Source organism: Sus scrofa, chromosome 14 (genome assembly GCF_000003025.6).
Source record: "Sus scrofa isolate TJ Tabasco breed Duroc chromosome 14, Sscrofa11.1, whole genome shotgun sequence".
Taxonomy (NCBI): Eukaryota; Metazoa; Chordata; class Mammalia; order Artiodactyla; family Suidae; genus Sus; species Sus scrofa.
Window position 1 is genome coordinate 89051710 of NC_010456.5, and position 26996 is coordinate 89078705.

The window sequence follows — 26996 nt, forward strand, 5'->3', positions numbered from 1 at the left end:
ATAATAATAATCATATCTTGGTGAATCAGCTCCATCTAAATCTTAATTGCATATTGTTTAGTCACTTCCTGATTCAATGAGAAGTCACAATATATAGTAATTTAATAGCTAACATGTTTTACTTCATAGCTTGCAGAATGTCCTTGATGAGTAAAGAAAGGCCACAGGAAATACAAAACAGATGATAATTTCTTTAGAATACAGCTTATCTAGTCCATTTCCTGTAATTTGATATAACTGAATGAATATCCTTATGTAGTAAGGAGGGAGCCCTAGGCATATTTAAATATTTAACCCCCTATAACTTACTGTTAGTTGTAAATGAAGTAGGATTTTTGAAACATTCTTCAATATGTATTTTAATTCCTGTCTTGTAAATATCATTCAGCTATTGGCTTTTTTGACTGTAGTCCGTTGGAAAAAATATAACTTTTATTGTGATACAGTACACATTTGTATGTGTGAGTGTGTGTGAATAAACAAAAGATTTATGAACACTTAACAGATGATCTATACTCTGAAATTCTCTATTCTTTTCTATTTTATTAAAAAATTTTTAATTCACTAAAATGACATCAAGGCCATCAGTGGGTTGGAACTCATAGTTTGGAAAACACTGCCATTTTAAGTGAATGATTAGAAGATGTTAGTCCAGGAACCATCTGAGGTACCAAGCACACAAAGGACTTGAGGCACTGTTAGGACTTCTTCTTGTACTGAGTGGGCCCAGCGTGCCTTGTTTTTTGAGGCCTTCTTCCTCTAAGCATTTGACATTATTATTCAAGCATCTTTTCCTTCAAAACACTTTATTGTTTTATAGTTTAAAATTGTTAGCCCTTTAGGAACCATTAAATAAAGTAGTTAGCACTGTTAACATTTGTGAGTCAAAAAATCTAAATCAGCAGAAGCAAGTCATTTTATCACTTGTGCCAGTTGGCATGTTGGACACCCATGTTATATTTAAATTGTCTTCTAAGTGACCTCATAAACTTTTTCCATATGTAGATTATTGACCTGTATCTTGGGCCATAAAAAAATCTCTTTTTTAACTACCAACACAGTAGCAGCAACAAAAGTCAGAGACTAAAAATACTGATTTTTCTCCCACATTAATTTATAGCAGACATTAGTATTTCTCCTCAAATCTTCTCCCCCCTCAGCGCTCCTAAAGAGATATATGACTTTATGTATCTTGTAGTTCAAGGACAACTTGAAGATGAGTTAGAACTTAAAATTGAAGGCATTTCTGAGTGATTGGTTATAGAATTGTAACTGGGCAATTAAACCTTTTTACTAATCTTACACATCTTCATCTTAGATTTGTCATACCTGGTTAACACAGTCAAATAGTAATGTTATTTTTCTCCCCATCTTGCTAATCTTACACATTCAGAAACATGGTGTAATTTACTCTGAAATTCATTGTTTGTTCTTTTTTTCTCCCTGTTGGGCGCAGGCACATTTAACTACAGATAGCTGTTTGTCATGGAATAATTTTCTTCTGACATCTACCTAGCGCTTTTTAAAAATTCTCATGATTACATTGCTGGCAAGATGAACTAGTGGAAATTATGTGAATTAACTAACATGAATAAAATTTCCTGTAAGATGCATCTGGGACACCTCTGATTTTCTATTTCTTTTCTTTTTTTTTTTTTTTTTTTTTTTTTTTTTTTTTTGCTATTTCTTGGGCCGCTCCCATGGCATATGGAGATTCCCAGGCTAGGGGTCTAAACGGAGCTGGAGCTGGAGCTGCCGGCCTACGCCAGAGCCACAGCAACGCGGGATCCGAGCCGCATCTGCAACCTACACCACAGCTCATGGCAATGCCGGATCGTTAACCCACTCACTGGGCAAGGTCAGGGACCGAACCCGCAACCTCATGGTTCCTAGTCAGATTCGCTGACCACTGCGCCACGAGGGGAACTCCTGATTGCTATTTCTAATTGGTGGTTTTAGGAAGTGTCTCCAGTGGCAGTTGAATGCAGTCAACATTTTCTTTTCTTGTGAGCCTCAGAATCTTACTACCAAAAGCCTTGGTAAAAGTTATTAGACTATATCAGGTATTTGAATCTTTCTTAAGGTATAAGTTATTTTGTATGAGCAATGTTTTGGATAATAGAAGGGTTAATCCTGGTATTGCATTGTAAAAAGGTGCCCTTAAAGCTAGGTGTTCTTTCTTGTATAAGACTCTTAAACATTCTATTGGAAATTGTAAGTATGAATTTTTTTTTAACTTTAAAGCAAAGGTCTTTTTTTTTTTTTTTTTTTTTTTTTTTGCCATACTCATGGCATGAGGAAGTTCCTAGGCCAGGGATTGAACCCGTGCCACAGCAGTGACAGCGCTATATCCTTGACCCACTGTACCACATGGGATATCTTTTGAGTACTTTGGGAAATAGTAGTTTTTTACAAATTAGGTTACCCATTTTTACTGAATTGAATGCCATTGAGAAAATGGGCATTGAATTTTAGCCACTAAAATTAATTATTTAGATACAGCTAAGCAGCCCAGAGCCAGTTTTCTAATATTTTGAGATTTTTGTCATTTTGAGTACAAAGTAATTTAAAAATTTTGGATACTACCTAACTAAAATGTTAATGATAATTTGATACACATATTGGGTTCCATTACTTACAGTGTATTCTCATCTTTTTTTTTTTTTTTTTTTTTTTTTTTTTTTGCTTTTTAGGGCCACATCCAAGGCATATGAAAGTTCCCAGGCTGGGCATTAGATTTAAGATGTGGCCACCAGCCTACACTACAGACACAACAATGTGGGATCCCTAACCCACTGAGCCAGGCCAGGGATTAAACCCATGTCCTCATAGATACTAGTCAGGTTCACTACCACTGGGCCACAGTGAGAACTCTATCATCATTTATTTTAAAAGTAGCCAGAAGCATGTTACTTTATTGCTAAGGATACTGCTGTGTCTGAAGTTTTAGAAACTAGTTCTGAGGCTTTCCCTGTTTTAGCTAAAATCATCCTCCTCAAAATATAGAAATTATGAAGGGACACCTGCTTTAGCATTATTTTGTGTTGGGAATGTAATAAACCTACTCAAGTAAGCTCAATTAAGAATTAATCTATTTTATGAGTATATCTTACAAAATCCAGTTGCAGAAGTACAAACGAGGCCTCTTTCCCCTACCTCCTTCGTGGGTAGGGGTCAGAATCTCCTAATAGAATTGGTGGTGGCACCAAGGTTATATCTTGGCTGGAGTAATTTCTTTCTACACTCATGAGTAACAAAAGATCTGTGGGAGTAGATCTCATTTCTTTATGAGAAAGTAGTGCATACAGAGAAGGAAGGAGAAGTAAAAGTCTCAGATTTAGAGGGGCGTTATTTCAGCCCTCATTTAGGCTCTTAAATAAAATGAGTCAGATAATTTGTAGAAGATTCTAACCTCTTCTTGAAAGCTTCATTATTTTAATGCTTATGAGAGTGACATTTTGTCATACATGAGTTTAACTTCTGAATATCCAGCTATGCATGTCTTGCAGACAAATGGCAATTTAAATAATGTAGACGGTTCCGACCATCCCAGTGAACTTAGGCCCTTAAAGACAGGAATCTACTGTTCTACTTTGTTAGTTCCTATATATCTTCCATAGGGTGAGCATTTTGTATTTAGTGTGGCCCTAAATGTTATTTTTCTAAAGTTGTATGTTAATATTTAAGGAATTTCCAGGGGTGATTTTGACTATGCAAGTTTTGTGGATTGTTTAGAAGAATGAGATCTTGTGCACACTGGAGTTAGAGTCTAAAGTCAGTATGTAAAGCCAGAGTCAGAATTGCTCTTGGAAGTTCCTCAATTCATAAAATACAATATAAAATCTTTTGTGTATACACACACACTCTCTTGAACATTAATTGCAATACACATTTAAATTAGAAAATCATTAAGCTATTATAAAGGACAAAAGGAAAGTATGTATACAAATGTTTGTGAGAATAGAGAATTCTATGTTTCTTCTTGCCTGTTGGCTGTACTTCATTTTATTTTAACAATAATCTTCTTAAATCTTAATACTTATTAATAGTTTATTTGTTGTGAAGATTATAGGAGCTCATTGAATTTTACCTTTCTGTGATACCGCTTCTGAGGTCAGTTGGGTAAATTCTAAGATTAGCATTAAATAGATTTGTGATGCAGCCTTGTTATATTTCATTAGTTTTCATTACTTCCATTTTCTTTTTCTTTGGTACTTTAATAACTTCACTTTTGAGAAGTCCTGCTTCTCATCTCTGTTGAAGTGAGGGGAGGAAACAGTTTGTTATCAGCTCCTTCATTGAACTTGAATAGGAAGAAAAGGAAGTAGTATGGCCCTCTAGATGTATGGTTGCAATGGAAGTCAGTGTGCAAGTTCCATTAAGAGTGTAAAAGGAGCGGGGGTGTAGCTGGGGACTTCCCAGTTAGACATTCTTTTTCTTAAGCTCTTTTCTTGTCTAGCCTGCCCCACTTCTCTGTCTTAAGAAGATAACCAGTGCTCTTACCCAGTTTCTGTTAAATTTGTTGTCTTAATTACAAGATTACAAAAGAATTTCCCTCTAACAGTATGTCCTGAGTGAGAATGGAGTAAACATCTGGTTTTCTTAGTTTGATGTTAGTGACAGCAGTGTCTGAAACATGATCATCCTGTCTCAACCTGAGCCCTCCAGCATGTGCTCAGACTTGGGCTGGCTCATTGTTCATATTGGTTCTACTACCTTGTTATAGAAGGGGAACCAAAAGGTGCAAGGTTTTGTACTGCTTACACACCACCCAGTAGGGACTCTCCTTCCCAGGGAAAGAAAAAAAGCATAGTTTGTTAAAGATATGTATAGCTAGTTGGCCACAAATTATTTTGGGGAAAGGAGGGAGAGGAAATTACCCTAGAATGCACCTTTCATTTCATATATTGTTTGTGCTTATCTTAGTTAAATTGTGGACAGGTCTGTTATCAGAGTGGGCTTCTTAGTATATGACATCATGGTATGTCTATATTAATTTAAGTACTTCAAATATAATTGAAGAAAAAGCTTTGAAAAATACACAGAACTGAAATAGATGCATTTACATAGTGCCAGTTGAGATCTGCTCTAGAGGCCACTTGAGGGTTTATAAGGAGTGATGTTAATTTTAAGTTTATTAAATTTAATATGAATTTTCAAACATTGACTTGGTTGAGTGTGAGGCCAGAAAACTCTTATACTTTGAAATCAGCCTCATTAGTTAAACTTAACCTCATAGTGTCCACTGTACATAGGGCTCTCATTTTAAAGGCTATTACCTAGTTGCTGAGAAAGCAGCCCAGGTAGTTCTTTAGCATAGATGGATCCTGTAGCGTGTGGTTCAGCCATCCACTTTGGCCATAACTGATAAGCCTGGAGCAGGCCTTTGACCCAAGGCTGGTAGTAGCCTGGTATAAAAACCGCACAAATAGCAATAATGGGGCATAAACTAATCAATCACATATCTCTTTTTCTCTTATAAATTACTTCTTGAAAGGAGGAGAATGATAGGCAGTTCATAATGGGAACTTACAGTTACAGTCGTTCATTTGTTATTCATTCAACACTTGAGTGCCTAATATTGCTGGCTACTTTTCTAGACTCTGGTGATTTACTCATTAACAGACCTAAGTTCTTGCTTTCATGAAACTTACCTTTGAGTGGGACAGATAATTAGCATGTAATAGATGTCAGTAATGGGAGGTGCTTTGAAGAAAAATGTAGCATTGTGAGGAACGGGGTATGATAAGTGGGTACCATTTTAGATAGGTTTGTCATGTAAGTCATTTCTGAGAAGCTGATATTTTTGTCATGTAAGTCATTTCTGAGAAGCTGATATTTTAGCAGAGTCCTAAGCAGCAGATGAAGAGGGAAAAGACATCCTGCAGCCACCATGAGGTAGTAGAAGCTGAGTTATACAGAAGAAATATTCAGAGTAGAGTGAGATGTTGAATTAAGGTAGATAGCTGCTTAGCTAGCCAGAGTATAAGGAATTGGCTGGCATAATTATGGAAGCTGACAAGTTCCAAGTTCTATATTCGGCATGCAGGAGACCCAGGAAAGCTGATGTAATATTAGTCCAAGTCTGAAGGCCTGAGACCCAGGGGACCTGATGATGTAAGTTCTAGCCTGAATGCCAGCTGAGTCTCAGGAAGAGTTAGTATTTTAGTTTGAGTCAAAAAGCTACGGGGGAAAAGGTATCTCAGCCTAAGGAAAGTCAGAGAAGGCCCTTTCTACTTGCCTAAGAATAAACCGGTTTTATTCAGGCCTTTGGCTGATTGGATGTGTCCAGCCCACATTAGGGAGCGCAATCTGCTGTACTCAGTCTATTGATTTAAATGTAAAATTTTCCCCCCCAGACCCACAGAAGGCTGAACACTATTTAATTATCTTTAATAGTTTTTATTTATATTTTATTTTAGTCATTTAATTTAATTTAATTTTTTTTTTTTTGTCTTTTTGTCTTTTTAGGGCCACATCCGTGGCCTATGGAGGTTCCCAGGCTAGGGGTTGAATCAGAGCTGTAGCTGCCGGCCTACACCACAGCCACAGCAACTTGGGATCCGAGCTGCATCTGTGACCTACACCGTAGCTCATGGCAATGCCGGATGTCCAACCCACTGAGCGAGGCCAGGGATCACAACCACATCCTCATGGATCCTGGCCGAGTTCATTAACCGCTGAGCCACGATGGGAACTCCATCTTTAATAATTTTTAAAAATCAGCACATAAGTCCATTCTAGGTAGTCTCACTCCTCTACCTGTTGTAGTGGCATTTGTCCAGATATCATCCCCCGCAAGGAAGTGGTTCATCCAGGGAAGCATGGCCTGAGAAAGGAAAGCATAGCCCTCTTTTGCCTGCCCCACAGCCCTGTGACAGGCACACAGCTGGCCTGGCCTGACACAGGGCAGGAAGGAGCCAGAGGGCTGAGGGCAGGGGCAAAGTGCCAGGGTCCCAGACAGCCTGGCCTCTAGCCACCCACACTCATGTCTGTTTTTAGTTTCGTCATTAAAAAAATAAAGCGACAATTCCTGGCAAGTACCAGGTATTGCACTGTTTTCTGTTAAAAGTATAGGCAAGGATATGGATAGTCTCCTCTTCAGCTTGGTCCTGCCTCACAGGTTATCTGTCCACTTGTCCTGGTTGTGCGCCTTGGTCCTGGCTTTGAAGGAAGCAGCGTTGTACACGTGCTTCTCAAGATGTGAGCTATTGCAGGCCTTCAGGGCAGTGGTATCCAGCACCAGCGCCCAGGCCAAAGATGTCACGGAGCAGCTTGTCGTTCATGTTAAATGTTAAAGTCATTCAAACACCCTCACAGAAATACCTAGAATAAGGTTTGACCAAATATTTATGTACCCTGTAGCTTATCAGTTGGATACACAGAATTGACCATCACAAATGGGATTTGTTTGTAGCCATAAAAGCAAGATGAATAAAGATAGATAGGCTCCAGTTCACCATAGTGACGAATTGTCTTTTGATTAGATTTTTTTTCATTTTTAAAGTTTTATTGTTTATTGAAGTATAGTTGATTTATTACAATGTTGTGATAATTTCTGCTGTACAACAAAATGATTCATTTATACATATGCACACATCCATTCTCTTTCAGATTCTTTTCCCACACAGATTGTCACAGAATATTGGATAGAGTTCTCTGTGTTATATAGCAGATCCCCAATGGCCAGTCATTCCATATACCTCATTGTGCATATGCCAATCCCAAACCCCCAGTCCATCCCTCCCCCCAACCTGCCCCCTTAAGGTAACCGTAAGTTTTTCAAATAGAGCTGTCTTGAATTCTGAACTGCATTGCCATTACCTGAATTATTTTCCATTATCTATGAAGCCTGGCTATATGGCTGCATTAAACTCACTCAGTGTTCTCTTAAGTACTTTTCCTGTAATTACCTAAACTTGTTTGTCTCTATTCAAGCTCACTAGGCTGGTTGGGTGAGCCATCCTGATAGAACGTGAGTCTTATTTCTTGTGTAGACATTACAGAAATAAAATTGTCATAAAATCCTAATTCAGTCTTTTTTTTTTTTTTCCTACTTATGAAGGAAAACAATGGTGAAGACAAACAAAACAAATTGTTAAGTTGTTAAGATTCAGGGGAGTCCCATTGTGGCTCAGCAGGTTAAGAATCCCACATAGTGTCTGTGAGGACGTGGGTTTGATTCCTGGCCTCGCTCATTGGGTTAAGTATCTGGCATTGCTGCAAGCTGTGGTGTAGGTTGCAGATGCGGCTCAGATCCCTGCGTTGCTGCTCAGCAGGCTGGCAGCTGTAGCTCTGATTCAACCCCTAGCCGGGAATGCCGCAGGTGCAGCCTTAAAAAAATTTTTTTTTAATTAAAGCAAAAAGATTCACTTTCTTGGCTAATATTTTTAAGCAGTTACTCATTAAATTCTAACTCTTTTGAAGAACTGACATATTTTGAAAATCTGAAGGTGTAGGAGACACAGTCTTTGCCCTCAGAAAGACCACAGTCTGGTAGTAAAATCTGTATATCTAAATATACATCAAGGAAGTTTTGATGAGACGTTAGATGTAAGCTGGAAGAGGTTTCATGAAAGTCATACATAAGCTAGACTTTGGTAGATAGAATTCAGATTGATATAAAAGAGAGCTGAAAATATTTCCCAAAAAAGAAAGGGAAATGAGGAAATCAGGTTCATGAGAGTTTTAGGGGATGGTCATTTAGCCACACTGACATGTGTAGTATTCTTAGGAATATTTTGAAAGCCAAATCTGAACTTAAGTATGTCCATAACATTCTGTTGCATGTTAATAACCTCTTTTAGCCTCAGTTACTCGTCTATTAAATGGCATAATAATGCCTGTCTTTTCTCTTATTCCCATGAGCTTCATAACCAGTCACATCTAAATTCTATAACTGTAGTTCCCTTGTTTTTAATCTACAAGGAGGCCTTTTTAAGTAGGGGAATAGGTTTGATAGTATATTCCACATCATATCCTCTTCATACTTCTGTTTCAGCTTCATCATGGAGAGTTCAGTACACCAAATGCATCCTCTGTAAAATCTCACCAATATCATTGATGCCCCTATTTTGGAAATTGTTCCTTCTGTCTCGATTTTTTTGAAGGTATTTTCTGATGGCAGTGCTATGCGAGAACCTCCATCTGCATGGCCACACGTGCCCTGGATCCCATTTCTTTTTACCTTTTCAGAGATATTATGCTAACTGAAACCTCAGTTTTCCTTTTTATTTCCCTAGTGTCACCCTTCCTCTCTTTTGGGGTCTTTTCTGTTAGCAGATGAATATATTCAAGTTGTCAGTATATGCATGTTATACTGTGCTGTACTATATTATAGATCATATATAACCTAATCATCCTCCCTTGACCATATACCTTTCTCCATCTCCTCTTGTCTTCTTCAGTAAACTTTACTACACTCACGTATATCTTCTTCTTTTTTTTTTTTTTTTTTTTTTTTTTTTAGGCTGCAGCAGTGGCATATGGAAGTTCCCAGGCTAGGGGTTGAACTGGAGCTGTAGCTGCTGGCCTACACCACAACCACAGCAATGCAGGATCCTTAACCCACTGAGCAAGGCCATGGATTGAACCTGCATCCTCATGATGCTAGTCAGATTCGTTTCCACTGAGCCACAGCAGGAACTCCTACACCCACTTATTTCTAAAATCACATCTTAGTCACGCCTTAGCTCTTTCCAGTCTAGCTTCTACCCCCATCACTCTATTTAATATTTCTGAAGCATTTAATAGCCTTGGCTACTCTGTTTTTTAGAATACTCTTTCTTTGGCTTCTCTGGTGTATTCTCGTTTTTTGTCTACGTCTCTGGCTACATCTTCTCTAACTTCTTTGTTAGCTTATCTTTCTCTAATTTATCATTAAATGTATCTACCAAGCTTAGTCCTTGGTCCTTTCTTTTATAACTACTACATCCTCTTGAGTAATGTCATTCTCTTTCATTGCTTCAATAACAATACCAACTCTTAAATTTAATCTTTCACCCAAATTTCTCCTCTGAGGTCCAATTCTGTATTTAGCTACCAAATTGATATTTCCATTTGTAGGTCTTGGGGAGATATCTCAGACTCAACATGCTTAAGTCTCAACATATTTATAACTTCTCCTCTTCCTTCATGTCTTCTTCAGCACCAAGACTTATTTTATTTTGGACCCAATGTAGTGTATGGGTGAAAGATTCAAATCCTCACTCTGCTTTTTACTAATTATGGTAACCTTTCTAAGACTCGATTTCGTCATCTCTAAGGTGGAAAAACAATAGTTCCTTTCTTAGCATAAGGCAGCCATTGGACAGAATGAGTATATGGGACTTGCACTTCCAGCCAAGATGTAGTAACAGGGACTGATTTTAGTCCTCTAGACATAAACAGAAAACTCTGATAAGACTGTCATGAGGATTAGAAGAGTATTTATAAAGCACCTGAAACAGAACCTGGCATAAAGCAAGCTCCATATAAATTTTTGCTTCTATTATTATTAAATATAGATAGGGTGGTAAAAAAAATTGTAGGATAAAGTTATAAAGTGGTGCTTTAAGGGTAAATTATAGTATTGAGTATAATTTATACCTATAGTATTATAAAAAGCAGTTCTCAAAACAGTACTCTGAAACTTCCATTTTAAGAAATTAAAGATTACGAGTAATCCCAAAACAAAAAAGGGAATAAAGAACAGAAAACCAATGAAATAGAGAAGTACAAAACAGTAAAGAAAAATAGAAATTAAAATCTGGCTTTTTTAAAAGATCAGTAATAGGGAGTTCCTGTCATTGCTCAGTAGAAACGAATCAGACTAATATCCATGAGGATGCAGGTTCGATCCCTGGCCTCGCTCAGTGGGTTAGGATCCGGCGTTGCCATGAGCTGTGTTGTAGGTCCCAGACACTTCTCAGATCCTGCATTGCTGTAGCTGTGGTGTAGGCCAGCAGCTGTAGCTCCTATTCGACCCCTAGCCTGGGAACTTTCATAAGCTGCGAGTGTGGCCTTAAAAAGGAAAAAAAAAAAAAAAAAGATCAATAATAGTGATAAAATTCTAGCCAGACTCATGAAGAAAGAAAAAAAAACAATGCAGGTTACAAGCAAGAATGAAAGAAGACACATGACTGTAGATACTACAGACATTAAATTCAACAGTTTAGATGAAAGAGCAAATTCCTTGAAAAACACCAAACTACCAAAGTTCATTTAAGAAGAAATAGCCTGAGTAGCCCTATATATTTTTTTCAATAAATTTGCAATTGGAATTTTCTTGAAAAAAAATTTATTTTCCTCGAATGCTTCACAGAGTCATTTTATCAAACATTCAAGATGAAGTAATATCAGTTCTATACAAAGTTTTTCAGACAATAACAGAGAAGGGAATACTTTCCAGCTCACTTTCAAGTCAGCATTTACCCTTAACATGAAAGAAAACTACAGACCAATATCTGTCCCCCACAAAAATAGATGGAAAAGCCTTTGATGAAATTGTAGCTAACTGAATCAGTAGTACCAGAAATGAGTAATATTTATGACCAAGTGGGATTCGTTACAGGAGCATGTTTGGCTTAGCATTTGAAAATCAAGGAGTGTAATTCACCATATGAACCTAAGAAAGAAAAACTATGTTATATCGGTAGATTGAGAAAAATCAGTTGAGAGAATTTAATACTCTTTCTTTAGTGATAAAAACTCTCAGTAAACTATGACTTGAAGGAACTTTCTTAGTCTGTGTTAAAGGGCATCTAGTAAAATCCTGTAATTTACATCATACTTAGTGGTGAAAGACTGAGTGCATTTCCCCTAAGATCAAGAATGAGGGAATAATGTTGGCTCTTATTATTTATATTCAGGATTTTATGGGAATTGAAGTGGGGCAGTACAGTGGGCAAGAAAAGGAATTCAGAGCCATCAAATTTGGAAATGAAGAAATGAAACAGTTTGTGTATGTAGAAAAGCTCAAAGAATCCACCAAAAGAAAAAAAAAAAAAAGCCTACTGAGACTAATAATCGAGCTTAGTACAAAGTTATTATACCAAAAATTAATTGTATTTCTTTGTACTAGCAATGAACGACTGAAGTGTAAATAAAAATAAATTAACATAAAAACATTTACAACAGCATCTAAATCTCAATAATGCTATGGAGAAATGGAACAAAATTTTGCAAGACCTGTATATTGGAAATTGTAAAACATTGCTGAGAGAACTTAAGGAGAACCAAATAAATAGAAACAAATATGTTTATTGATCAGAAAACTCAAAATTGTTGTAATGTCGTTTCTCCCTAAATTGATGTTTACTACTCAATGCAATTCCATTCAGTATCACCACAGGCTTTTTTGTAGAAATTGACAAGCCTATGTATGGTCTGTCAACTTAGAGTTGATGAGACTTGTTCTTTCACACAGTCCTCTCTGCAAGTATTATATGACTAGTTTAATTATTGATTTTGGAAATATTTTTCTGAGCCTTTTTTCAATTTATCCAAATCATTTCTCTACCTCCTCAACTGCTTCCAATTTATTTATCTTCTCTTTTACAGCTATACTGTTTAGTCTCTTTAACTCCACTGCTTACCTAAGACTGCTTATTTTATTTCTTTCATTTGGATTTGTTTGATAGTTCACTAGTTTCCTCCTCAAACTCTTGCTCCCCCTCCTCTTGCAGTATAATCTCCAGGTAGCAGCGAGGGATCTAGTCAAGGCACTCTCTTACTCTGCACTTTCCACTGGCTTCTATCCTACCCTGAGAATTCAAGCTATTAGAATCCAGTTTATAAGCCTGTACACGTGATCTGGCCCCAGGGCACAGCACAGTGCCTGGCACATGGTAAGCATTTAATATTTGTTGATTAAATCTTTGTATTGTAAGTCTTATCAGGGTTTGGACTTTTTCTTTTTGTTGTTTTTATTGTTAGCATTGTCTTACAACCACGTGCGCACGCATGTGCACACACGCACACACACCATTAATTCTTTAGACCTAACTGGTTTCTTGGTTTATTGTGGAATATTGACAGTAGGTTGGAGGAGTTGTCTTGCATTCATTTTGGAATAGGCCACTTTCGTCTAGTAAGGATAATTGGTTTGTCAGTAACCCATACTGAAATGGGTAGAAAAACAGTGATGGCTTTTAATCATACAAATGGCCAAAAAATGTGCTCAGAACTTAGGTTATGCTTTTGATGTCCCAAACAATTCAGAACAGTATTGTTTTGTTTTACATCCTAATACATCCAGGACTTTTTCTTGCTCTTATATTTTCTTTTAAAATAACTTTTATCTTACATCATTTTTTTTAATCTTATATTTTCTAGTCTGATTCTCCTCTCTCAACCATTGTAACCTCAGCATGTGCATTACACCCAGATGTTGCTGTTGGGGGTCAGGGGCTCTGTCATATTGACAGCACTGTGCTGCTTTTCTTTTGTTAGTTTGTTGGGTGCGGGAGATACGTGATAACCAGCTTACTAGCCTATCAGTTTATTATTGTTTGTTCCATGTCCCATTGAGATTGTGAATTATTTTTGAATGAAAGTTTATCAGTTACAAAAATTAAGCTTTTGGTACTCTAAAATAAACACATTAAAAGGACAGGTTTAAACTTCTAAACTGAAAGTGACCTTAAAACATGTTTCATTACAATTATTTGCTTTCTTCCTTTTTTAAACTATGTTTCCTTAAGCATAACAGATGCTAACCAGGCTCTGTGATTTTTTTTTCTTTGTAACTGTGTTTTTTTAATGAAACAGCTCTTTTAACATGGTCTAACAATCTGTGAACAGAGCGATGACTTGATTTTTAAGGTAAAGCAAATTCGTTTTGTTAACATCACATTTTGTTCCATTTTGCAGCTTCTTGGTGAATTTTTGGATGAAGCCATTAAATTAATTGCTTGCCACCATGAGCAGAAGCAAGCGTGACAGCAATTTTTATAGTGTAGAGATTGGAGATTCTACATTCACTGTCCTGAAACGGTATCAGAATTTAAAACCAATAGGCTCAGGAGCTCAAGGAATAGTATGGTAAGTTTTTATTTCCAAAAATTAGGCAAAGAATCATTAACTGCTCTGTTTTCTCTGTTCTTCCTTTACTAAGGAATCTTTAATATAGATTCCTTAGTAAATATTTAGCTTGCCTCAAAAAACTAAATTAAAACTGTAAAATTGAAATTAAAGCTGTAACAGTAAATTGTTTTGTTCTGAGATTAATGGCCTTCTTTATTATTCATAAAACACAACTATAAATCAGCACTGTCATCTTTAAGTGTAAATTATGATTAAATACTTGTTCATAAGCCATGTAAAGACAAGTATGTATATCAGGAAAGAATAAGTGGCATGCTTGTTAATTCCCTGTATACATCTGTTCCCATAGCTAATTGTTTAATAAGAAGCTTCACTTAATCATCACTTTTACACTGTAATGCAATTCTGGAATTTCATAAATCTTATTTTACACTGGGGAATAAAGTCAGCTAATATCTCACTATATGTATTTAAAAACTCCTGTGTATCTTTAAAATTGATTTACAAACTAATTTCTACAAAAAGCCTAGGGCTTATAGATCAGCATAATTCCTTATAAACTGAAAATCAGAACGCTCTTTGGAACAGTTCTGGTAATGATTTTAGGTCACTCAGCATAATAAGCTAGTGTTTTAGGGAATTCTAAGCCTCTTTCAAGCATAGTTATATCTTTATTACCTCTTCTTGAACCAGATTTGTTTTGGAATCTATTTTTAAAAAAATAAGTGTTTACAACCCTGCACTTCTCCCAGGTTCTATAAAAACTCTTATATATAGCTTTTGCACATGTACAGAAAAACACATATGTAAGTAGGCTGTTCTTTGCAGTGCCATTTATAGTAACAAAAATTGGTAACAGCATTAAATCTATAAGTAGGATAATAAAAAAATCATAAAGTGAAAAACATTTAAAATGAACTGGAGCTATATATCAACAAAGATAATCTCAGAAATGTAATGTTGAGTTTAAAAGCAAGATATAGAATATACGTATATTATTATACTATATATATGCAGTTTAAACTATGGAAAACAATATATTTATGCAAGCATATATGTGTAGAAAAGTGTGAAACCATTCTTAAACACCAAACTCAGGAGAGTACTTACCTCTGAGAATAGAGAAAAGGAAGGGGGCTCTATCTGTATTAATATATTTCTTCTTAAAAAATTCAGAGGAATTATGGTAAAATATTAGAATTAAATTTATGTAATGGAAACAGTAGCATTTATTCTCTTCTGTAGATTGTAAGATTCACTGGGTCTGGATTGGGGCCTCTGAATCTATAGGCATTTCTAATCTGTGCACATTTAAGAATCAATAATTAGAAGCCTAATTTCCTTGGATACAAAATAGTTCTTTCAAATACTTTTGAATTTTTAGAGTTTGAAATACTGCTTTGATAAAGCAGATAAAAATAGGAATGAATTTAATGGTTAAAAGTAAAACATACTTTATCAGAAACAGTCAAACTTCTAGTCATTTTGCATGATACCTAGTGTTTTTTGTTTTACTTTTTTTTTTTTTTCGGTCTTTTTGCCATTTCTTGGGCCGCTCCCACTGCATATGCAGGTTCCCAGGCTAGGGGTTGAATCGGAGCTGTAGCCACTGGCCTACACCAGAGCCACAGCAACGCAGGATTCAGGCCACGTCTGCAACCTACACCACAGCTCACAGCAATGCCGGATCCTTAACCCACTGAGCATACAACCTCGAACCTACAACCTCATGGTTCCTAGTTGGATTCGTTAACCACTGTGCCAAAACTCCTGTTTTGCTTTTTTTTTTTTTTTTTTTTAATTTGAGAAGGACATATCTGTAAGAAAAGCATTTTCTAAGTGAAGATTATAATATTTATGTCTGTTTAGTATGTGTGTATGTATATGCATATAGGTAATAGTTACAGAATATGTAGGATATATAGCTATAGCCATTTAATACCTATATTTCTTCACTGTATTGATATATTAAAATAGCCATAAAACAAACTCAGATTTCCAATTAGGTGAGAGAATAATTCTAATCAATAGTATGATGACTTTCCAAATGTAGCAGAAATCATCCTTTATAGTATGGTATGTGATCCAGTATGAAAAGGATGACCACCTGTCCTAGTCATCTAGTCTCATCTTTGCTTTTAACTTTCTGGCTAGCTGTGGGGGAATTACTTAACCTCTCTGGCCCTATATAAGGTAGTGATTAATCAAAATAATTTTTGAAGTCTCTTTCAATCAAATATTCTATAATTTTAAGAAACTTTACTTGTGTTTTACTTTCTCTGACCTGTCATTTATGGAATGCACTATTTGGTCAATGTCACATGGTAGAGGAAAATATGAAGAGTAATGACTATAGTGTTATATTTCCCAGAATTATAGATGTTCTGTTAATAGTGATGAAGCATCTTCTCATGTCCTGAAACATACATAGTACCTATATTTATAAACACTCTGATTTTTTTTTGGGGGGGGGGTGCTGCGCCTGTGGTGTGTGGAAGTTCCCAGGCTAGGGATTGAATCCGTGCCATGGCAGTGATCCAAGCTGCTGCAGTGACAATGCCAGATCCTTAACCCACTGTGTCACATGAGAACTCCCATCTTGATTTTTAATTTCTCCTCCAAAACAAATTTTAAATCTTTTTATAAAACATTCTTTAGTATAGATGCCTTTATATGTACCTTCCTTCTATACTCACTTTGTTGTGTCTAAAGAGGAAGAAGTGTGATGTACTTAACGTAGAATTCTTCAGCAAGTATCCTGAGTAGAATTGATTGTAGATTCCAGATGAAGGATTCATTTAGACTTTAAGATGTCTATTGTACCTGAAAACTCATGCTTAACATTTGTGCATTGAATGCCTATTGTATGCTAGGTGGATTTTCAATGACACATAGTGAAGAAGCAGTCTCTTTCTTCACAGTCTGTTTTGCTTTTAATTCATTAGCGTCTTAAACAGTTTAACAATTCTGTACATTGTCGGAATATGTTCTAACAGAAGAAACATGTTTAACATCAAAGGCTGGGAGTTAATTCACTGCATTTATCTTTGGAGGAAGTGCGGACTCTATGTGAATGTTTCATAAATTGAGTTTTGCAGATTTTTTATTAAGTTTTTTGTTGTTTTTGAATTTCTTATTACAGTGCAGCTTTTGATGCCATTCTTGAAAGAAATGTTGCAATCAAGAAGTTAAGCCGGCCATTTCAGAATCAGACTCATGCTAAGCGTGCTTACAGAGAGCTAGTTCTTATGAAATGTGTAAATCACAAAAATGTAAGTGAACATTTTAGAATATTTCTTAAGTGTAAATGAAATTAAGGTTTGTTCATGAATACGTGAATATCAAAAAACTTAAAATAGGTACTTTAAATTGTTCTTTTAGTTTGAAACACTGCTTAAAGGGATATGTACATTGTGAACTTTTTCTCAAATTTATTAAATTGTATCACAAGAAAAATGGCTTTTGAAATTTAGATTGTGTAATTTTCTGACATTTAATTTGGGGTAGATGTTTTAGAACTTTAGGATTTGATGTCATCTTCTGCTGTTCATTTTCTGTTAAGCTGACATTTCAGAAAACTAGAGCCTTAGCACAGAGATGAAATTGTTCCCATTATTTTTTGACATTAGAACTTTATTTAGTAATATTGGATAAAGCATTTTATCAGAAACTAAAAAATAGTTAAATGGAATTAGTAAAATATTCCTAATTTTGTAATGATTATAAAGACTTAAACATAGCTTTCACCCCTCTTACACTTTTTGAAAACTTACGTTAAACATACTGATACTTTCTCTCTTTTTTTGCTTTTTTTAGGGCCGCATTTGCAGCGTATGGAAGTTCCCAGGCTACGGGTTGAATCAGAGCTATAGCTGCTGGCCTACACCACAGCCACAGCAATGTAGGATCTGAGCAGCGTCTGTGACCTATACCACAGCTCACAGCAACGCCGGATCCTAACCCACTGAGCAAGGCCAGAGATTGAACCTGCAACCTTATGGTTCCTAGTCGGATTTGCTTCCACTGTGCCACAACAGGAACTCCAATACTTTTATGATTATATTAATGGGATGATTTCTCCAGTTGAGAGGAAATAAATTAGCACTGAATTGTGCAAGGGACAGTTTTATGAAGTACTAAACAAAGTATCTGACTAGAGATGTTTTGTGGTGTTTGTCCAAAGGATTTTATAAAATATAAAGAGCTCAATACTTTCTGATTGCAGATAACACAATTTAGCACATTTTGAGAGCTAGCTATGTGTAAGCCACTGTGTATTAGCCTCTAAGGAGAAGAGTTCATGGAAATTAAGGAGTAAACTCTTATTTGGAGAGCTTACATGTTATTTGAAGACAAAATACATACATAAAGAGTTAAGTATTAAATGTGATAAAGCAGTAAATGTTTAATTGTCAAATTATGGCAAATGGAAAATAAGTACTGAGATTTAAGGAGAGAAAAGATTGCTGTGAGCTTTAATGAAATAGGAAAGCTTTAGGGAAGGGCTGTACCAGGCTGATTCTTAAAGATGGGGTAAAAATTGGATTGTTGAAGAAAGAGAGCCTCCTAGAGAGGAAGAATAGCATTTTTAAAAAGGCATAAGAGTTTCTGTTGTGGTATAGTGAAAACAAATCCGACTAGGAACCGTGAGGTTGCGAGTTAGATTCCTAGCCTTGCTCAGTGGGTTAAGGATGCTGTGAGCTGTGGTAGGTCGCAGATGAGGCTAGGACCCTGCTTTGCTGTAGCTGTGACGTAGGCCACCAGCTGTAGCTCCAATTAGACCCCTAGCTTGGGAACCTCCATATGCCATGGGTGTGGCCCTAAAAAGCAAAATAACAATAATAATAATAAAATTTAAAAAGAGTATAGGATAAAAATTAAAATTCGTCAGTGGTGGGAAAGAAGTTGTGTCAGTCATTCTTACTCTAGATGGGAGCCAGGCATGTTACTTGTCAGGGTTTTGCTGGTGGCCTCCTGCCCTGGAATAGAACACCTTTTACCCCTTGCAGCCTGTTTTGTGGCATTAGTGGTTGTGGCATTGCCTTGGTTTTGCATTGGGGAGATGGCCAGTAACATCTACCTCCAGGGTTTAGATGACTGATTGCCGAGAAAGATGGTTCTCTGGACTAAATGGAAAGTTTGTTTCACATGGTTAATCCTTTGATGGGGTTGGCACAGATTGATCCAGGCAGTGCCCTTAGCACATAGAAGAGTGCTGGCACAGAATAGAAACTGAAAATGTACTTCTTCAGTGAATGAATATCAATCTAAAGGTGAGAAAAAGAATGATGATAATTGAACTTTTCCACTCCCTGATGGATGGATATTTTTATAATGTCCTGCCTTTTCAACAGTTTTATGTTCTATACAAGTCATTTTGTCATTAGTCTAAAAAGTCTAGTTTTCCACTTTTTTAAAAAAAATTGTAAAATACACATAATAAAACTTACTCTCCTAGCTGTTTTTATTACACAATTCAGTGGTACTAAGTACATTCATATCATGCATTTTCCACTCTTTTCGTAGATGGTTTTGAGTTTCCTTTTCAACTTGGTTATTTATCTCTCAGTGCACTTGGCTGTGTCAACTAGTACACACTACTGCATGTATGATAGAATCCTCTGAGAGAAACTGAGACATGTCATCTCTTAACCATGGACATTATGTAATCCTGTTTGGAAATCAGGTCACCATTAGACTATTTGACTCATATTATCTAAGCAAGTTATTTTTTGTCACAGACTTTCCCAGTCTTTACTTTTTTTTCTTTTGGTTTTAGAGAATAAGTATAGTATGTTCTATATCTCCCTATTCAATTTCATATGTAAAATTTGGCTCATCTTACTAGATTGTTGGAGAATGCATTCTTTGATTTTTCACTTGTTGGCTTCACTTACCAGTTTTGCTCAGATGCCTTCATACTAGTTGGATTATTCATTAGTAACCTTTGGGTATACTGCAAAAATTACATGTCTAACAAAAAAAATTACACCTATCTCCCCAATTCTTCAACCTATTCACAAGGATATTATTATTAGTGACATTTTCAAAAATGCCTTTTTGAAATCTTCGTATATTATATCTGGTTGCATTTCTCTGATCTGCTGCTGTTTTTGTTGTTTTTACTCACAGAAGTAAATAAAGTTTCTCAATGAATTTTTACATGTTCCTAGTAATTTTTATTTCTTTTGAAGTAGTCATATACCACCACTTAATCAGGCCTTGACTTTTGTTTGTCCAGTCTGTGATCGATGTGATTTTCTTTATTTCTATTTTTGAAAAGCAGGACACCTGTCCATTTTAATCTTTTTCATAACAGCTTTATTGAGATACAGTTCACATAGACCATACAACGAACTCATTTAATGTGTAGAATTCAGTGGCTTTTAGTATATCCACTGATAATGTGTGACTGTTGCCACAGTCAGTTCTAGAACAGTTTTATCACCTCAGAAAGAAACCCCATTCTTTTAGCCTTCATTTCCCCATCTCCCATCCTCCTCAGCTCTAAGAAACCACTAATCTCCTATCTCTATGTGCCTTTCATCTTTAGCACATCTCTTCTCTTCTGGGATTTCCCAGATATTAACTAGAAGAGTTTTACTGTTTCTCCAAGTCTGTCCAATATATGATTCTTCTATTTAGGAGATAAGAATTCATTTAGAGCCACTAGATACTTATTATCATTTCCTCTGTCTTAAACAAATTTGTTTTACTCTCTGATTTTTTTTTTTTTTTGGTCTTTTGTCTTTTTTAGGACTGCACCCACGGCATATGGAGGTTCCTAGGCTAGGGGTCCAATTGGAGCTGTAGCCGCTGGCCTACGCCACAGCCACAGCAACGCCAGATCCGAGCTGTGTCTGCGACCCACATCACAGCTCACGGCAACACTGGATCCTTAATCCACTGAGTGAGGCCAGGAATTGAACCCACAACCTCATGATTCCTAGTTGGATTCGTTTCTGCTGTGCCATAACAGGAACTCCTACTCTCTGATCTGAAAATTATTTTTCTGAATTTATTCACTGAACAAATAAATATTTGAATGGCTTCTATAAGCAAAGCTTTATGCTTAAATGAGTAACATAGATTCTGCCCTTATAAAGTTTATATTGAGAAAAACATTCCCATTCCTAAATATAAAAGATAGGCATTTCAAAAATATATGTCAAGTATTTTCCTATATGCCACAATTATAAAGGGAAATAGGATGTTGTGGAAGTAAGACTATACTACAGGGTGTTAAATGTCATTATAACATAAGATATTGTGGAGACAAGTAGAATACTCAGCTCTGTCAAGGACTAAGGGTTGTCAAGCCCTACAAAAGTGGCCTGTTTTGAAGGTTTAGTAGTTAGAGGTTAGTAGGTTAATGACAAATATAGAGAATAGTATGTTTAAATGCCTTGACAGTTTTTTAAAAGAACAACATTCTTTAAACTAATTTAGTATGGCTAAATTAAACTAATTTAGTATGGCTTAGCAGGAGATGAAGTGGGTCGATGTCCTGTCATGGCAGGCTTTGAATGTACTGCCAGAGACTTTCGGAATTTTTTTGTTGGCATTACGTTTTTGAGAAAGTAAGTAATGTGATCAGGTCTTTTGATTACCATATAGTAGAGGCAGTAAAATAGTGGCTGGACTTGCAGAAAACCATTAGGGAACCAAGTGTTAGAAGTTATTATGGCATGAGCAGTGTTAGAATCCTCAGTGTGTGTAGTAGCACAGGGAGTGGAAGGAAGACGTTGAAGTTTAGACTGACGATAAAATGGATAGCATTCTTTTAAATACTTATTATGGTGCAAATATTGAAAAAAAAAGTAAAAAGTCATTTTTATCTTTCTATTGTAAAAGAAGACACTCTGGAAAAGCAAGGGGTTTGGGTAGGAACAATAATGAATTCAATTTTATATTGTTTTATGAAGCGTCATGTGAATAGCAATGAAAATTTGAGAATCGTAAGCTAAGCAGGGACTTTTAATGCATATTTGGGAATTATCCATAGAGATGTTTGGATAAGAACATATACATAATACCACCCAGGAAAAAGGTACAGATAAAGGAGAAAGATTAAGACAGAATAGTGGTAGAGAGGACATGCCTATGGATGTACTAATGGACTAGTAGTAAAGTTGGGAAAGTGTAATATTAAGAAAAACCAAGGGGCAAAAGGACTGCAATTATATAGAGGTATGGAGTTGGGTAAGAGCTGACAGAAGATGTTTAAGATTTGCTTACAAATTATGTAGAGGATTATATAATGTAGGTCCTTGGTAATTGAGTGTTCATTAATGGAATGGATCTTGAGATACTCTGTTGATATAATCTTTAAGGGTTATTTTTTTAGATTCACAACAAAATTGAAAGGAAGGTACAGAGATACCCCATATACCCCCCTACTCCCACACATGCATAGCTTCCCAGATTATTAACATTTCCTAGCAGAATGGTATATTTGTTATAATTAGTGGACCTACATTGACATATCTTTATTACTGGAAGTCTATAGTTTACATTAGGGTTCCCTCTTGTGATGTACATTTTATACGTTTGGACAGATGTATAATGACATAATGTATGCCATTATAGTATCATTCAGAGTATTTTCACTGCCTTACAGAGCCTCTTTGCTCTGCTTCCCTACTGTTTGCCCCCATACACTGGCCATAAAGTTTGTCTTTGGGTTTTTTGTTTTGTTTTGCTTTTCAGAGCCGCATTTTCAGGATATGGAAGTACCCAGGCTAGGGCAGTTCACATCAGATTTGCAGTTGCCAGCCACAGCCACAGCCACAGCAACACAGGCCTTGAGCCTTGTCTGTGACCTACACCATGGCTTTTGGCAGTGCTGGATCCTTAACCCACTGAGTGAGGCCAGGGATCAAACCCATGTCCTCATGGATACTAGTCAGGTTCGTAATTCGCTGAGCTACAGTGGGAACTCCTGATAAAGTTTTAATGTATAAAATAAGAGAGATTACTTGAGCTTAGAACAGAAGTCTGGAAAAAATTTTACACTGAGAGGTGTTTTGTTTGTTTGTTTTTTTGGCTGCACTCATGGCACCTGGAGGTTCCCAGGCCAGGGATTGAACCCACACCACAGCAGTGACAACACCACATCCTTAACCCACTGAGCCACCAGAGAACTCTTTGAGAGTGGCTTAAAAAAAAGAAAAAAAAAATCCACGGAGTTTCCATTTTGGTGCAGCAGAAACAAATCCGACTAGGAACCATGAGGTTGCCGGTTTGATCCCTGACCTCGCCCAGTGGGTTACGGATCTGGCATTGCCATGAACTGTGGTGTAGGTCGAAGATTCAGCTCAGATCCTATGTTGCTATGGCTGTGGCATAGGCTGGCAGCTGTAGCTCCAATTGGACCCTTAGCCTGGGAACCTTATTATGCTGCAGTCGCAACTCTAAAAAGCAAAAAATAAATAAATAAATAAACAATAAAAATAAATAAATAAATCCATTTATTTGCAGTTCCCAAATGAAAATATTGAGTAATGTAATTTCTAATTTTCCCATTTCTCTGCTTTTACTGCAGATAATTGGCCTTTTGAATGTTTTCACACCACAGAAATCCCTAGAAGAATTTCAAGATGTGTGAGTATGATAATTAAAATTTTTAGTATATTACTCTTCAATTATTACTGTATACTTTAGCTGTCATCTTTTTTCACCCATGAAGTTACATAGTTATGGAGCTCATGGATGCAAATCTTTGTCAAGTGATTCAGATGGAACTAGATCATGAAAGAATGTCTTACCTTCTCTATCAGATGCTTTGTGGAATCAAGCACCTTCACTCTGCTGGAATTATTCATCGGGTTAGTAGAAAAAAACAATCATATTCTCTTTTTAATCATTGAGGTGAAATTCATGTAATGTAAAATTAACCATCTTAAAGTGTACAATTCAGTGATATTTAGTGCATTCACAATAGTGTACAACTACTACCAGTATCAAATTTCAAAATAATTTCATTGCATTTCCCCAAACGAAAACTGCCTACCCATTAAGCAGTCACTCCCATTCCCCTTTTACTCCAATCCCTGTCATCTACCATTCTGCTTTCTGTGTCAATGAATTTACCTTTTCTGGATATTTCATATAAGTGGAATCATATAACACCTGACCTCTTTGACCTCTTATGTTTGGTTTCTTTAACTTAGCATGGTATTTTCAAGTCCGTCCACGTTGAGGCATGTATCAGTAGTTCATTCCTTTTTATGACTGTCTAATATTCTTTTGTATGTATTTACCACATTTTATTTATCTGTTCATCCATTCGTGGACATCGAGTTATTTCTACCTTTTAGCTTTTGTGTGGATAGTACTGTTATGAACACTAAGGTACATGTATTTGTTTGAGTTTTTGTTTTCAGTTCTTTGAGATATCTACCTAGGAGTTGAATTGCAGGTCATGTTTAACTTTCTGAGGAACCACCAAATTGGTTTTCCACAGTGGCTACCCCATTTTACATTCCCAGAAACAGTGCATCAAAGTTCCAATCTTTGCTAATAATGACTTTTTCATTCTAGCCATCCTAGTATGAAGTTGTGTCTCATTGTGGTTTTTGATTTGCATTCCTCTAATGACATTAAGCATCTTTTCATGTTTGTTGGCTGTTTGGATATATTTCTGTTTGTTTTTTAGGGCTGAACCTACAGCCTATGGAAGTTCCCAGGCTAGGGGGCGAATTGGAGCTGCAGCTGCTGGCCTACACCACAGCCACAGCAACACAGGATCCTAGCTGCCTCTGTGACCTACACCTCAGCTCACGGCAATACAAGGTCTTTAACCCACTGAGTGAGGTCAGGGATCAAACACACATCCTTATAGATACTACTCAGGTTACCACTGAGCCGCAGTGGAAACTCCTTGAATATCTTCTTGGGAGAAATGTCAAGCCTTTTGCTCATTTTTTAGTTGGGTTGTTTGTCTATTTGTTGTTGAGTTGTTAGAGTTCTTTATATATTTTGAATACTAGATCCTTATCAGATAAGTAATTTGTAAATGTTTGTATGTTGTCCTTTCACTTTCTTTTTTTCTAGGGCTACACCTGTGGCATGTGAAAGTTCTTGGGGCTAGGGATTGAACTGGAACTGCAGCTGCCAGCCACAGTCACAGCCACAGCCACACCAGTGCCGGATCCAAGCCACTTCTGTGACCTATGCCAGCAGCTCGTGGCAATGCCAGATCTTTTTTTTTTTTTTTAATTAATTAATTAATTTATTTATTTATTTGTCTTTTTTTTTTTTTTTTTTTTTTTTTTGCCATTTCTTGGGCTGCTCCTGCGGCATATGGACGTCCCCAGGCTAGGAGTCCAATCGGAGCTGTAGCCACCGGCCTATGCCAGAGCCACAGCAACACGGGATCCGAGCCGCGTCTGCAACCTACACCACAGCTCACGGCAACGCCAGATCGTTAACCCACTGAGCAAGGGCAGGGATTGAACCCGCAACCTCATGGTTCCTAGTCGGATTCGTTAACCACTGCACCACGACGGGAACTCCCAATGCCAGATCTTTAACCCTCATCCTCACAGACACTATGTTGGGTTCTTAACCTGCTGAGCCACAAGGGGAAACACTTCTTTTCACTTTCTTGATCTCTTTTGACACATATTTTTTAATTTTCATGAAGTTAGTTTATTTTTTCTTTGGTTGCTTGTACTTTTAGTGTCAAATGTATGTAAGAATCCATTGTCAAATCTGACGTCATTAAGATTTACCCTTAGTTTTTCATCTAAGAGTTTTATAGTTTCAGCTCTTACATTTAGGTCTTTGACCCATCTTGAGTTAATTTTTGTATATTGTGTGAAATAAGGTACCAACTTCATTCATCTGCTTATGGAAATCCCATTGTCCCAAGCACCGTTTATTAAAGAGACTATTGTTTTCTCCTTGAATGGTCTTGGCACCCTTGTTGAAATTCAGCTGGCCATGGACATGTGGTTTTATTTCTGGATTCTTAGTTCTCTGTTTCATTGGTCTTTGTGCCTGTGCTTATGTCAGTACCACATTATTTTAATCACTGTAACTTTGTAGTAAATTTTGAAATGGGAAAGTGTGAATCCACCAACTTTATTCTTTCTCAATCATTTTGACTACTTAGGGCCCCTTGTGATTCCATATGAATTTGAGTATCAGCTTTTCCATTTCTGCAGAAAAGGCCATCGAAATTTTAATAAGAATTTCATTAACTCTGTAGATTGGGTAGTTTTGCCATCTTAACTATATTTGTATTCTAATTGATGAACAAAGGAGGTCTTTCCATTTATTTAGGTTGTATTAGTCTATTTGGGGTGCTATAACAAAATACCACAGACTGGGTGGCTTAAATAATAAAATTTTTTTTCTCACAGTTTTGGAGGTTAGAAGTCCAGGACCAAGGCACCAGTAAATTCAGTTTCTGGTGAGAATAACTCCCTTCCTGACTTGGAGATAGCTGTCTTCTTGCCATATCCTCATATATGTGGATATATGTGCATGTGGGAAAAGAAAGTGAGCTCTGATGTGTCTTTCTTTTCTTATAAAGATACCAGTTCTTTTGTATTGGGACCCCACTCTTACGACCTTGTTTAACCTTAATTAACCTCCATAAGGGCCCTATCTCCAAATACATTTACATTGGGGGTTAGGGCTTCACCGTTTGAATTTAGATGGGGGAATACAATGTAGTTTATGACAGATCTTCTTTACTTTCTTTTAGCAATGTTTTGTAGTTTTCATTGTGCAAGTCTTCTCACCTCCTTATTTAAAATCTTTTCCTAGGTATTTTATTCTTTCGGAAGCTGTTATAAATGGAATTGTTTACTTAATTTCCCTTTCAGATTGTTAATTTCTAGTGTATAGAAGCACAACTGATATTTGTGTGTTCATCTTACATCCTCGACTTTTGCTAAGTTTATTTATTTATGGGGGGGGGGGTGCTGTGCCTGTGGCATGCAGAAGTTCCTGGGCCAGGA

The 26996-nt window shown here is 36.6% G+C and overlaps 1 protein-coding gene across 7 annotated transcripts in view; it reads left to right on the forward strand.

Moving 5' to 3' along the window:
• MAPK8 (mitogen-activated protein kinase 8) overlaps window positions 1-26996 on the forward strand; it is a 119962-nt gene that overhangs the window by 62796 nt on the left and 30170 nt on the right. For 4 of the 7 annotated variants that reach the window (XM_021073086.1, XM_003359272.4, XM_013983428.2 and 1 more), the window contains exons 2-5: window positions 13852-14022; window positions 17168-17297; window positions 23570-23628; window positions 23714-23852. In XM_021073086.1, the coding sequence (XP_020928745.1) occupies window positions 13901-14022; window positions 17168-17297; window positions 23570-23628; window positions 23714-23852 (450 nt within the window). In that variant the 5' untranslated portion in view covers window positions 13852-13900. Of the gene's footprint in view, window positions 1-12665; window positions 12828-13851; window positions 14023-17167; window positions 17298-23569; window positions 23629-23713; window positions 23853-26996 lie in introns of all 7 variants that reach the window. The other 3 variants (XM_013983427.2, XM_021073087.1, XM_021073085.1) reach the window with 1 other exon arrangement.